Below are 14,666 nucleotides of genomic sequence, written 5' to 3' on the forward strand. Positions count from 1 at the left end.
ACCAGTTGGTGGATCCCGGTAAAATTTTGTGGAAAATTGTATAGGGAAAGGTCAAAGGTCAGGGAACCAGCAAGTTTGGATATAACTTAAGGACTGGACTGATGTTTCTTGGTGAGCTCTGCCAAAGTAGTAACAGTGGAGCTGTTGATTTTGAATTTGATTGTGCTATAAAATCTCTTACATGAGTATCATTGTAAACCTGAAAAAACTCTGTTGCTGAATGATAAAGAAATTTATGTCAGTTTCCCCAAGTCTTATAGCTAAGATAGCAATCTGTTACTGCAGACATGATATGGTTAAGAATCAAAATTTTTTAATTAGTGCAAGAGATCAAATAAACTTGACAGCTGAGGCTTTGTAGTCTGTATTTATTCATTTCAAACACTGTACACAAGAATTACAGATGTTTATATTTGGCATATGAAGAAACACGAAGAAACCTCATACACAATGGTTGTGTATGAGGTAATGCACTTTTATTTTGAAGACAGTCTTCTTGTATTTCTGGTCAGATTCTGGTTGTGTTAGCTAACTTACCCAAATTCATTGTTAGTCATGGACAATTTAAAAAAGAAATTCTTCACAATGTATGACCATTATACATATTGTTAAATAGTATAATAGATTTGGGTGAATCATTTAATCTGCAACAGGAAATAATATTGTATAATTTAAGCAGAGGTCACGTTTTAATGAAGTGCAATACGACGCATTTTCACATTTCCCAAAGGAAGTGTCATGATTTAAATTTTCATAGGCCACTAAACATATTAGTTTGCAAAATGTACATCTGAAGCATTAATGACGCCACAAACTTGTCAACTTTTAACTCACTTCATAGAGTAAATAATATATTATATACACACTTAAGTATCAGCTCTTTGAATCAACATCAGCCGTCTGTATGGGAAAAATCTGGTCAGCTGACTGATGGACAGGATGTCTTTATTGCTGGGTGATGGTTAATAGCAGGCTACACTGCTGCTTTCTGACTCCGCTCTACGGCCATCCTCTCCAGGCGCTCGGTGTAGAATCCATTGAAATCCAGCCTGTGAAGTTACAAATTATTTTCATTTTTAAGGTAAATGTAAATTGTTAGTATTAATAGAGTGTTGTGGGGACAGCAGAACAAACTGAACAAACTGAAAACATAATTTCTGAGACATTATCAGCTATCTATCCATCTATCTATCATGCATGAAATGTGCAATTTTCAAATCATATTTTAGATCTGTTTTGGGTCTCCACAAAATCAGAGAAACACACAATTCAGACCCTGAGGGTGCTGTTTCAAATTCATTAAATAAATCAGCTAAAAATATTGTTTTGATCATCGAAAGAAAAGACCTACCAACTAGTTAGTAGCTGCTAAAACAGCAAGAACTCTTTATTGAATCTCTCTGTTACAGAGTGGATGGATCTCTTCGCTCATAAGAGATCTTTGTGCCAACACTAATATCAGCCTTCACACAAGTTTAATGTTGCTTTGTTATTAAGTTACTGACTAAATCAACATTAATTAGTGACAGCTGATAATTTCTGTTACAACCCCAATTGGTCTTATCATGCTTGAAACTCCACTATGAAACTGAAAGCGGCGGTGCCGAGTCTGAATCTGCACCTACACATATCATTAAGATCTTTGTATCTGCAATTTTACCTGTAGATGATGCTGATCATGCTGTGTTCACAGTCATTGGTGCTGTAGATGCTCAGCTTGTCCAGCAGGTCCAGCAGCAGCATACTGAAGTTACTGTCAAACTTGCTGATGGTGGCTTCAAATCCTGCGTCTGACTGGAGAGCGTCCACATGCTCAGCTAAAAGCTGTAACGATCAACAAACACAAAGTTTCAGAGTGACCCCTTCACCTTTTTTTTTAATCTAAGAATCCCAGACGTTTGGACATTAGGCCAGGGCAACGGTTGTTTTATAAATACCTTTGTGGTTAGCCTCTTCTTCTCTGCCTCCTCAGCCTGTTCACTCTGACTGGGAGGCCCATCCATAGTTCCTTGCTCCAGAGAGAGGCGCTCTAACCTCATGCTCTGAGTAAACCGCTGCCACAATCAAAACAAAAACAAAATTTTTTGGAAAAAAAGTCTTAAAACACAGATATAATGAGTTTGTTTTCTCATCACCATCAGATGAACAAACCTGCATGCAGTTTGTGAACATGACGCAGACAGACATCAGTTTAGAGAAGATCTTGAGAAGCTCCGGGTTGGTCAGCATGCAGTCTTTCAGGCAGTTGTCCAGGAAGCTGGTGTGATGGCAGAGCACGTCATCAATGTTTGATGCCTGGAGAAGAAGAAAGTGTCCAGTCATCAAACCATGAAAAGGTGCACTGCGACCATGATCAGCTCAGGAGAACATGCATCCACTCACTGTTTTCAAGTTGGTCTCCATGATGTGCCAGGTGGGCTCCATCACCTCAAACATCATGTAGTATTGGATGTTCTGCACAAAGTTCAGCATCCGCTGTCGAAGGGCAAATGCGGCAGAAAACCTGCGTACAGATAAAATGTGCAAATTGAGTGTACAGAGGACATTTTACTGACATTTTCAACATAAATTTGAATTCAAATCTTTACCAGCTCACCATTTGGCAGAATTTAAGGAGTACAGCTTGAAATCCTTGTTGCTGATCCATACGTTGCACAACATCCTCTCCACGTGTTTACAATAGAACATGTGTCTGAATAACATTTGGTACCTCGTCAGCGCTTTCCTAAAAACACAAATGCAACGATTTCACACACTACACACTTTTAACTAAATATCTGATGGTTAGCCACGTTTTTTCACTTCAACAAATCCCATGTGAGGGCTAACACCAACATCTAATGAATATCTGCTACTAACTGGTGGATACAAAGATTTCTTATCCCTGACATGTGAACATGTGACATGTGTGAAGGCGGAACCATTACTGACATTTATCAGTGAGCAAAACTTTGCATTCACCACTGACTGATAATAACCAATCAGGAAACAAATGCTGGTCATAGAAAAGGATATTAGTGTATTCGCAACAACATGGAGGTTCACATTTTATAATTGTTCTGCATTTGAAGCAAACTGAGGCCACATTTGAAAACAACAATGCTATGCTTGACAGGAAATTCAAATGTTTTCTTAAATCCCTTTTGAGTTTTCTATGGTTGGATCTTGAGTGTCTGAATCTGTGGTTCCTACAAACTAAAATAAAGCACTGTGAAGTGGGGGAATTTTAGAGACAAAGAGCTGCACTCTTTGTTTTTAAAATTCCCCCACTTCACAAATCCAGGCAGTTCATATAACCTGTTGATGATGAGTGAGAGCGGCCACTTGACAATGTAGTCGAAGGAGAAGGCCTCCAGTCCACTGAGGGCCGCGTCGGTCGAGTCTGCATTGATGATGGCCTTTTCTTGCTTGGTCTCAATGGCCAGGACTCGCAGCAGCTGAGTGATGACATCATGAGGCATCAAGTCGATCTGTGGAAAGAGGCGGACGACATTCAAAGCTCAACTAATATACAATATCATGAGATAAGCCTGTGACCAAAGAAAGACAAATAGACTGCATTAGCGACGGTGTAATGAAAGAACTTACATAAACTTTGAGTTTATAGAAGTACAGGGAGAAATAAAAGTACAATCCAGAAAAATCAGAGCGATGTATTATCTGCTTTCAAGTTTTACTAAATGTTTGGCTGCTGAGCCTGATTTTGACCATGGCAAGTCATGTCAACCAGTAACTGCTTTAAAATCATTTCTGACCAATGTAGCAATACAGACTCATATTCATGATCCTGTCCGTCTAACTATTGTTCAGTAAACTGCATAAAAACTACCAGACAACCTAAACTCATGTTTCCACCCACCTTAAGGTCATCTTTAAAGGGATCTGTGTTAGCCGTGCTCATTCTCAGAGCAAGCTCCAGCAGGGCTTCGAGTCTAGGAGGAACAATGTCGTCTACTGGCTTCTTGAGCTCTTCCTCAGTCAGGTCCATGAAGTGCACAAAGAAATCACCCTTGTCCATCAAAAAGTAGTGCTTGATGGATCTGGTTTAAGATGACACAGGAAGTTGTCATTTTAAAGTCACGTCCACAAAGCTAATGCTTCCTCTTCATCCGCTGTCATCTTTCTTATTACTCCACCAGAAATAAATAAATAAATAAATAAATTATGAATAATACATTGATGCCATTAATTGTTTACCTCAGACGAGAAACCAGCTCCTTCTCTTCCATGAGGAAGTCTAGCAGGACCTTGCTGGCATAGTTGTAAGCTTTCTCTATCTGCTCCACATAGGCCCTCTCCTTCAGGGTGTACAGCACCTCCTTGGCATCAGGACACGTCACATCACGGCCACACTCTCGCACCACATTGAGATATTTTCCTAATACATAAATCAAAGAATAAGAAATTATGAACTGTTTTTCAAACAAGAAGACTCTTGGGTGTTGTGCATGTGTTTTGTTTACCCGTGCTTAATATTTTGTCTGCCATTTTCTGTAGAAAGGAGGGAATGCGATGCAGTACTATGGTGTATCTCTGATCCCAGTACTTGTCATTATAGTCCTCCTGAATCTTCTCTTTCTGCAGCTCATGCTCTTCTACCATGAACTCACTGTGAGTAGAAAAAATAGAGGCATTTCATTTGATGTAAACAAAATGCAGATCCAGTGGCATAAGAATATCCTATTATTTAGCCTTTATTCTGAGAGCCGCTGTACCTATATGGGTCCTTGATGATGCCCCTGTAGATCCACTTCTCCAGTATTTCAAAGTAAGGGACGCTGGCTGCCTTCGTGAGGTAGAGACACAGTTCTTGAGCCTGGCTGTCTCCGGTGTAGTTGAAAGTTCGATCATGGAGGAGGCTCAGTGTAGACCCACCCATACACTCTCCTTTATCCAGTGAGGATGCTGTGAAAATAGACGAATAGGGTGATTTAATTTCATAAAGCTTGTACTTCTTCTTAGGGGTTGCCACAGCAGATCATCTGCCTCCATCTTGCCCTGTCCCTTGTGTCCTCTTCTGTTGCACCAACTGATATTGAGCAATAAACATTGGGCGTGTCATTTGTTTTATAAATCCAGTTAAATGTGATCTCCCATATTACAAATGCTACTTTATTTGCTGTTCAACAGCTGAAGTAACTGTCAACAGCTTCTGTGTAAATCTAGTTGGTACTGCCCTCTAGTGGGTAAAATAAGCATCTGCAACTAATTTCTAAATCTGGCCTTCTTATGGGCACCAGGTCCACCGACTTCAGGCCAAAACTGGCTAGAAATGTCAGTGATTGTGTTCAGACTCGTACCGATAGATGCCAGTATCTCCATGGTCCTCATGGTTGGCTGTATATAGAACCAGAGCTTTTGCAGGGACAGCAGGCCTTGCCGCTGGAGGTGCTCCAGCTGAGTGACCAGGATCAGGTACTCCTTCATCAGGGTCCTCATCGCAGCTGTCAGGGCGTGGTTCACCTGACCATACTCAAAAGATGACTTCTCTTCAATGAAACTAAAGGAAAAACACAAGGTAACCATTTCAAAGTTTTGCTTTCACGACAGTAAAATACGTTATACAATATTTTTACACACTAACCGTGTTATAGTGGAGTAATATGATGCAACTGGTAATATTCTGTTGACCAGTTCTTTGATAGACATGTCCAGTGTTGAATCAACAATGAAGGATCGGTTCTGTCTCCCCAGCACAGGCTGGGCTGTGATATCTCGCCCATCAACTCCAATCAGGACAAACAGCAGATCCTCCACTACAGCTTGTTCTTGAGTAGTCATTGGCAGCGTACCTGAAGGCAGACGACACTATTCTCAACACCAGCAACAACAAAGATATTTGCACAGAAATGTTTGAACTACTAATTAAAATCTGAAATCTCAGTTGATGAACTCTAACTAATGTGTGGCAATAAAACTAAGTAGCCGTGAAAGTCTGAGTTAGAGAAGCAGAGGTAAATCTGAATATTGAAAAATGCTCACCTATGGCCACAGGTGGATCTCCTGCAGGGGTGGGACTGGTGATGAAGTCGCCAAGGAGAGACGGACGCTCATACACCCAGTTAGGGAAAACTGGAATTTGCTGGGTGGGGTTCTTCTTGTTGTGTTTGTCCCTCAACATCTTCCGTGTGACTTCAGCAGGCTGCAAGCAAAAAATTAGACACGTGAATTATAATGTGGTAAATGACTCCACTATGGATTGAAATTAAAATTAAATCTTCACCTGTAAAACTTTATGCCAAGTCAACCTACATTTCACAGACCTCTATAACAACTTCCAGGTCATTATTTAGTTGCCTGTAACCAATTTAAAGACTTAACCTTCAGACCCGCTGGATCTGAGTAAGACCTGCTCACCAAAGGCGCGCTGGAGCTTGCAGTCACATTACCAATCTTCTTTCGCAGCTCCTCCAGTTCCTGCATTGATATCTTGGTACTGGTCTGAGGCAGAGTGTAACTGGTAGTTGTAGTTGAAGTTGTGTTTGCTGATGACTCCGCTCTCTCTTTGGCATTCTGCTGCAGACACTGGAGCATCTGTAAAATCACAGGGTGAAATAAATGAATGACATTACAAAGTAAAAACAGTTAAAAACCATATAATTAATAGTTTTTAAAAATGTCCTTACCTCTTTATCCTCACAGAATTTGGAGAGAAGATATACCAAAGGGTCAAGGTTACGAGCATTTTTGGACTTAAGCTCCTCGTACTTTCTCAAGAAATCCTCAGGAGTTTGTGAGAACTCTGCCAATTTGACCTGTAGAGAAATGACAGCCAATATGTTTATCATGTCCATGTGTTTCCACACAAGCTGTGACAAATCACTGTTCTGCTATGTAATAACAACAATAATAATAATAATAATAATAACAATAGCAATAATAACAACAATAATAAAGTAACACATATTTCTCACATGTTCTACATGTTACAACAATTTCCACTGAGGTTTGAGGAATGGCCTAATTTCTGTTGCCAACTGTTTTGGTGGCACATAAGGATAAAACACACCCTGTGGGCCAGTGATTCCAACAACACTTATATCCAGTTCCAGGACGTTTCTGTGACTGGAAAGCTGTACTAAAGTATTGCTAATAGTGAATTACCCACCTTGGCACTATGAGCAGAGACTGTAGTGGTGACATAGGGAGTCCTGTGCTTCTGCAGTAAGTCGATGTAACCCTCGGCTCCATCACCTCCTCGGACATGAAGTAGGCTGAGTAATTCATTCACATCATGGTGGATCTTGTACTCACTCATGGCTCAAGCTGAAATGACGACAAGTTTTTTTGAACCAAAGTTGAATGAAAGAGGTTTAAAGACTGTTTAAATACCACACCAAATGCAATATTAAATCCAATCAAGTATTTTTTTTAAATTACCAGAATCTTTCAATTGTACTTATTAAACAAACAGAAATATATTTGGATTTCTGATATTTTATGGACAGACCAAAATAGTCTAGTTTACCGCAACTGTTTTGTGATCATACATATTCATATATTGGCCAATATAAGAATGAATATTTGCAAAACTAGTACAGGTGATATGATGTTGGTCAAGGAGGAAACTGAATTCGGGAAGACCAGGCCGGGTGGTTCTGACTGAATCTCTATTAAAAAATATTAAACACACAGTGTTGCAACAATCAGGCCACAATCAAATGCACTGTAGAACCAGTATTACTTCCTGCAAGATAAATTCTATTCAATTAATTTTTTTACTTCTGGTCCCTCCAAACATATTAAGACTCGTTTAGGTTTGTGTGTGCAGTGACTTTAGTGGTTGTATCGTATTATATGTACCAGCTCTCTCATCAGCTAATGGTGATGCAGTTATGCTCATTTCACGATAGCAGGCTAACTAGACAAAATCAACTTTAGTGGAAGAGCCAGAGAGATGCTAACTGGTAGCTAGCTAACTCAGAGTGTATCGTTCTCGTTTAAACAGCAGAATAAGGCAAGTCGCAGTAATTACAGTCGTTATTGCGGGTCAAACGCAGGTGTTAACACTGTACCTGTCGGCCGTGTCCCAAACACAACACCAGCGGACTGAAGCAGCAGAGATGCGAGGGAACACAACGCGCCCACAACTAGTCAAATTCTTCTTCTTCAGCTATTGTTCTATCATAACTACTCTGTCTGCGGCAACAGCGCTCCTACAGGTCAATTATGACGCTGCAACTTTATTTTTATTGCAAAATGACATTACAAAGTGCTTAGAAACAGCCATATATAAAGTCATTAAAACACAGCAATACAATTAGCATTTAAATCAAATATATGCATTTTCACCTTGTGGAATGTGTGATATGATGTTTATTATTATTTGTTATCATTATTATTATTATAAAATAAATATATAGTACAGGATAAGACTATACATATATACATATATATACATATATTATTAAAGATTGAGAAAATATATACAGTGTGAAATTAACAAATAGACAACAAATAAAATAATAATAAAATAATATTATTTTATTATAATAATAAAATATTATTATTTATAAAATGTATTGTTAAAGAATACATACGTGTACAAATAAAATAAATTGCAGATAAAAGCAAGCAATGCAAATTTAAAAAAAAAAATGTCTTTATATTGTTTAAATTGAAGCACAAATATACAGGCATTGCATTACATTACATGTTTTAGGTTTAAATCGAACTCTTTCAAGAAAACACAAAAAGGGAATACATTTGGATTTGTGAATATGAAACGTCGCTAAAAAATATAACACAGTTGATTCAAAATACTCCTTTTTGTGTTATGTATTGCTCTTTAGGAAACAAAAAACTAAACAATTATTACAAGTATTTTATTTTGGAAAAACCAAGACACAGCGGAAGTAAACAATAATCACGTTACAACCCGGAAGTGTTGCATTTCTCTGATAAACGTTTGAATAGACAAGATAGACCAATTTCTCACAACAAGAGACCGTAAAACGAGATGCTGCTAACATCAATAATCTTATGATATTCATATATCTGTCTTAATACTCGGCGCTGGAGGCAAAGGCGACCGAATGTGAGCAGCAACGCCCTGATGCCAGCCTCCCAGTCGGAGAAAAATAAGCTCGCTGTGTTTACAACTCGGTGGAGAGAGAGAGGGGCTGTTTCCCCGCAGTGTGTCGTTAGCTAATCGTGCGGCTGCGAGTGTTTTACAGGCGAAGAAAAAAAACATGGCTGAACTGCATGTCGTGGAACCGAACGGTACTGGCACCATAGAGCAGCCCGAGTCACACCGCGATGTCCGCGGCACCGTGCGCCTGGCTTCGCCCACTCTCATGGTTCCTCCGCGGAACAGCCAGCTCAGTCCGGGCGCGGTGTCGAGTGGCGGCAGCGGTGGTGGAGGACGCTCGGTGTTCGGGTTCCCGGTGAAGAACAATCTCGGCTCGCCGTCCGATTCGGGAGACAAACCCGGTTCACGCTGGGTCCGACTCAACGTCGGTGGAACCTACTTCATCACGACCAAACAGACGTTGTGCAGGGACCCGAAATCCTTCCTGTTCAGACTGTGTCAAGAAGACCCAGACCTGGACTCTGACAAAGTGAGTCTAGTAGAGCTGAACGATTTGGTGAACGTATCTAATTTCGATATTTTTTGGAAAACATATTAAGAGTACGAAAATACGATTTTATCATGTAGAAAACCACACAATTCTGTCCGGTCTAAAGATATTATATAATAACTTAACCATGCAGAGTTGTCAGAGTTTCTGACCAGATTTGAAGAACCTTGTTATATAACCCAAATATTATAACCCAAGAAATGATAACACATAACCAAATGTGATACAATCAAATTATTTACTACTACACTGTAATGCAGAATTACACAGTGTAATTCTCTGTTCATAACTTAGGAAAATAATAAATTAATAATTGCACATTTCACCTGTTTTTACCACTCTGTGTGTACAGTTTGTATTATGTGCAATTCATATGCAATGTACATACAAAGTGTATTATGTATATATTTTCATAGATGGCACTTTGGCACAGCCAGTGTTGCTTTGCATTGTTTATGTTGTTCCTTCTGATGTGGCTGTGGAAGCGTTTAGGTACCCTGCTCTTGAGTCTAAGACCAAATATTTCCATGGGGATAAAAGGTATATTGTATAGTGTCATTTAGAAAATGAGATACATTGACTGAGGAAATAATGGAGATTAATGCAGCAAAGTTGTGAGATGAGACAATGTTCAGGATTTACATATATTGCTTTCTTGTTTTACTTTGTTTATATTTAATTCACTTTAGCAATAATTCTTACTTGGCAGCTTCGTGGCACCATCTTGGATTATGGTTGTAATGAAGTGATGCTATGATTTGTTGTGTTCCCTACAGGATGAAACTGGAGCCTACCTGATTGATAGGGATCCCACATACTTTGGCCCCATCCTGAATTACCTACGACACGGAAAACTAATTATGGATAAAAATCTGGCTGAGGAAGGTAAGGTGTCTTATTTTCCCTGCTGCTGGATTCTGCCTCTTCAAATTTGATGATCAAACCAATGCATTTTTAATGTAGAGTAACCAAACAATAGAATCTGATGATATTTATCTTTTGTCAGGAGTCCTTGAAGAAGCAGAGTTCTACAACATCGCGTCACTGGTGAGGCTGGTCAAAGAGAGGATACGGGACAATGAGAACCGGACATCTCAGGTACACAAAACATAAGCGGAACAGGTCCGATGACTGAGAATAGAAGTGTCAGATCATTTTGTGTTCTTCAAGTACAAATATACCTAAAATAGTATTTGTATTTTTTTAAAGGAAAATAGAAAAGGTGTGTTTGTGTGCAGGTTAATATTTTAGTTATAAATTCTATCTTTTTTGTGTGTGTGGTTTTGCTTTGTTGCCCAGGGCCCTGTGAAGCATGTGTATCGTGTACTGCAGTGCCAAGAGGAGGAACTCACACAGATGGTCTCAACTATGTCTGACGGTTGGAAGTTCGAGCAGGTGCAAAGAATTCAGCTTTTTCTCAGTCTTCATATTTTAGTTCCTGCTTTGGTTGCTTCAAAGCAGCTGTTATAAATTTAAGTTTAGAGACGGGCCTAAGAAGAGAATGTACTACTATGAGAGGCAGAGGCATGTGGGTTTTTTTCTCTTAAATGTGTCCATGGGAACAAATATCAGAAACTCAGATAGTCACTTTTTCACATTGCCAATTTAATTCGTCAGACTGTCCAAAACCCAAAGATATACATTTTACTACCACATTTAAAGAACTTTACCATTAGTAACACAATTTTGATTCATAACAGCAGCTGTAACCAGTTACTTATTAGCATTTCAGTTTAAAAATCTACTCAAGCAATTAATAGTTCCTATTTTTAAAAAACAGAATAGCACCTTTATTAATTAAAAGTTCAAGAGCATGTATTTTGCATAGATTTGAATCCTTTTGCCTTTTTTCTGTGCACATCCTCAGCTTATAAGCATCGGCTCCTCCTATAACTATGGCAACGAAGACCAAGCAGAGTTTTTATGTGTAGTTTCCCGGGAACTCAACAACTCCACCAACGGCATTGTCATCGAGCCCACTGAGAAGGCTAAGGTGAGCGACCTACAATGACACTGGTCTACATTTTCCTTATTACTACATGCATATGTATGTAGTCCGGCAGTTGTATCTGGTGGTCAGGATCCCTGGACCTCCAACACGCTTGCAGGGGGCTGTGAGATTATTGACAGAACAGGAAAATGGGAAGGACCTCTTTTCTGCTACCTCTTAAGGTCTTAAAATGATCATGATAACAGTCTTAGAATTAGGAAGTCATATTGCATCTGTAATTTTAACAAAGCCCATATAGTGGATGCAATGTGTCTAAAAACTAAATGCTTCAGGTGGATAATTTTTAATGAATGATTTATTTCTCCCTGTGTCCTCACAGATCCTCCAGGAGCGAGGCTCGCGGATGTGAAGAGTGAATAACATTTTATCAACAAAAGAAAAGAAAACAACAGCGTGAACATATTCTCCATGAGTTTACCCCCTCTCCTTTACTTCTGTGCCATCACTAAAACCTTCTCCATTATCATCCTCCCCTCCTCTGGTGTGCCTTTCCTCAGTGGGGGCTCCAACGCCAGCCCTCTCTACCCATGCACTAAAACATGGCCCTGAATCACCTTTTCATTTCCTCCCCTCTCTCACAGCATTAGGAGGAGTTTAAAAGAAGTAACACAAGAGTGGTTGTCCTCATAGCAGCATTTTGATGGTCGGTGTCGCAGCATTGCAGGCTACAGTGCTGATTGTAGCCTCGTGTTGTTGTGGATTGGACGCCCAGCACAGAGCTGCTGTACATCATCCTCACCATCAACATTTCTATCATCCTAACTCACTCTCTCTCACACGTGTGGCTCTGTGGACTGCGCAGAAACCTCCTCAGGACTCTCACTGGACATAAAGGAATGAACGAACTGAGCCTCCCTCTCTTTACAGGAATCTGTTAATGGAGCGAACATCAGTGCCCACTGTCTCCATCTCTGCCCACAGTCTCCTTAGCTGATGTCTGAGGCAACTCACGGCACAACAAACTGAGCCAGGGGGTCCAGAGGTGGAGGGTAACACCAAGCAGTTGCAGGCAGTATGACGCAGAGTCCAATTGCTCTGTTTAAGCCAGTGTGGTGTGGCATTTCCTCTACTCCTGTGAGTCTTTTCAGAGACGGCTTAAACAAGTGATCGATTTTCAACTAACTGAAACCCTGCTTTGTTTTGGCACGGCGGTGGCGCTGCTGGAGAGTCTTGGCACTTGCCTCCTCCTGTTTGCTGTCTTCTGGCTCAATTTGGTTTGCTCCCACAGGGAGAAAATTTTGGATATTTAAGTGCAAAACAAAACCAAGACTCAACAAGACTATCTATGTACAATTTGTCAAGGCATGTGAGGAATCTATATAACTCTATATAGGCTACATGATGAAATTATATGAAAATTTGAATGCAAATTATGTACTTATTGATTTCTGTATCATAGTTGTCATATATTTACACATACCGACGGTTGAGTTTATTTAAAAGATGGAGAAAATATCAGTTTCCGTAAAGGTTTCCCACCTGCCGACATGGGTGTGAGTGCGTATGCAGTGCCTCTCTGCTTTCTGACTGAAATATCACACATTTTCTCAGCTGCACGTTTTCTGTAGTGCTCCTCAAAGAAAGGTGTTACCAAGTTTTCTCGTAATGCTCCGACTTTAATCTCATGCATATCTTAAAATTGTAATTGGAGACAAAGCAAAGTACTTGGTGGCATTGCCATTCGTCCACACAAGTGTGTCGACGCGGGGGATTGGACCGTCTGTATGCTGCCTCAAAAACCCTGAAGCACCCTTCTCTCCCTGGCCTTGTGCTTTTCTCATGCTCATATCCAGTCACTTTGCCGCTGCTTCTGTTGCCACTCCTCAACTCAACACCCCAATGACTGTGTTACCTTACATTGTGCAGCACTTGTAGCAGCTCTGGCACAAACATGAACCGTGCTCCTCATGCTTCAAACCCCAAGACACCAGCACAGAGTCACAGACATTATCACAAAATGTTCCTTAGTATCGCCGAGCCTGCCGCACGCGGTGTCTGCAGCTATGTGAGCTTCTGGGAGGAGCCTTTATTTCAGATGTCTCTGTAGACGCATTCATCCAGGTATCCGTTATCCAAAACAACTGGACTGGATTTCACTCAAGAGGCCTCTTCAGTTTTGAAAGTTTGAGGTGAAACCCAGGAAGTTTAACTTTTTGTGAAAGGTGGGCAGTGCTCACTGTAACTCCTTTGTGCTTTAACACCCTGGAGCAGCCCAACAACTGTCATTATTTCAGATGTTGTATGACATGTTTTCAGTGCCAGCAGATGGGCACTGACTTGGCTCAACAATTGTGTGTTTCTCTTAAAAAAACAAACAAACAAAAAAAAATAGGCTTGACATTAAGTTGCTATGTGATAGTCCTCTTTTAAAGACACGTGACAACATTAGAGCTACATTGCAAATGCAGTATAGTAGCCTGGATTAGCCGCATTCAGCCCTGCCCACAATCTGAATTTGTATAAAGTATTTTATTTGATAATTGCATTTATCAATCAATATTTAGGCATCTCCTTGTTTACTTATTCAATCAGACGATAAACTAAATGATCATATTTTGCAGCATTTAGAATTTAAACTTAAACATAGTTTAGTTTATAGAGAGTCATAAGATCTTATCTTCTATATTTTCAAACCTATAAAGAAGCAAATTATCTTATTTAAAAAGCTACAAACTGAGTTTTTGTGGTATTTGATTAAAATAAGTAGTACCAATAAATGTATGTAAGTGTAATGTTACTGGTATGAGCGCAGCCCTGTTACATGAGCAACTTAATGCAACATTTGAGCCATGTTTACACATCGCGGGAGGAAAATCAAAACATCTCACAAAACTGGCTCCGATTTGAATCGCTGCACCTTTTAAGCTTAAGGGGTATAGAGCCTTTATGTGAGTGACACCTGTCGCTGGCATCGATCACTTTGCTCCACTGCCCTTTGTATAAATATTTGATGCAGTTATGTTAAGCATGAAAAAGAATGCATATATTGGGGGAAAATGTACCTTTGCTGTCGTGAAGCTCCCAGACTGTTCAGTCAGGCCTCAAAGCTCAAACGTTGATGTAAATTCTTTGCT

The 14,666-nt window shown here is 39.9% G+C and overlaps 2 protein-coding genes across 2 annotated transcripts; one reads left to right on the plus strand and one right to left on the minus strand.

The window, feature by feature from the left end:
- Window positions 1-348: 348 nt before the first annotated feature.
- On the minus strand, window positions 349-8,111 carry tubgcp2 (tubulin gamma complex component 2). Its single transcript, XM_058620143.1, has 18 exons — window positions 8,016-8,111; window positions 7,109-7,266; window positions 6,627-6,755; window positions 6,358-6,534; window positions 5,983-6,142; window positions 5,585-5,792; window positions 5,301-5,500; window positions 4,716-4,905; window positions 4,464-4,609; window positions 4,198-4,378; window positions 3,860-4,040; window positions 3,298-3,470; window positions 2,597-2,725; window positions 2,383-2,503; window positions 2,152-2,295; window positions 1,938-2,054; window positions 1,661-1,824; window positions 349-1,049 (listed from the first exon to the last, which is right to left on the minus strand). The coding sequence occupies exons 2-18, from the start codon at window positions 7,256-7,258 to the stop codon at window positions 974-976; spliced, it is 2,646 nt and encodes an 881-aa protein (XP_058476126.1). The 5' UTR covers window positions 7,259-7,266; window positions 8,016-8,111; the 3' UTR covers window positions 349-973.
- A 761-nt stretch (window positions 8,112-8,872) lies between these two features.
- Window positions 8,873-12,962, plus strand: kctd2 (potassium channel tetramerization domain containing 2). Its single transcript, XM_058621217.1, has 6 exons — window positions 8,873-9,560; window positions 10,358-10,466; window positions 10,588-10,679; window positions 10,881-10,976; window positions 11,449-11,574; window positions 11,912-12,962. The coding sequence occupies exons 1-6, from the start codon at window positions 9,192-9,194 to the stop codon at window positions 11,939-11,941; spliced, it is 822 nt and encodes a 273-aa protein (XP_058477200.1). The 5' UTR covers window positions 8,873-9,191; the 3' UTR covers window positions 11,942-12,962.
- Window positions 12,963-14,666: the final 1,704 nt, after the last annotated feature.

Source organism: Solea solea, chromosome 21 (genome assembly GCF_958295425.1).
Source record: "Solea solea chromosome 21, fSolSol10.1, whole genome shotgun sequence".
Classification (NCBI taxonomy): Eukaryota; Metazoa; Chordata; class Actinopteri; order Pleuronectiformes; family Soleidae; genus Solea; species Solea solea.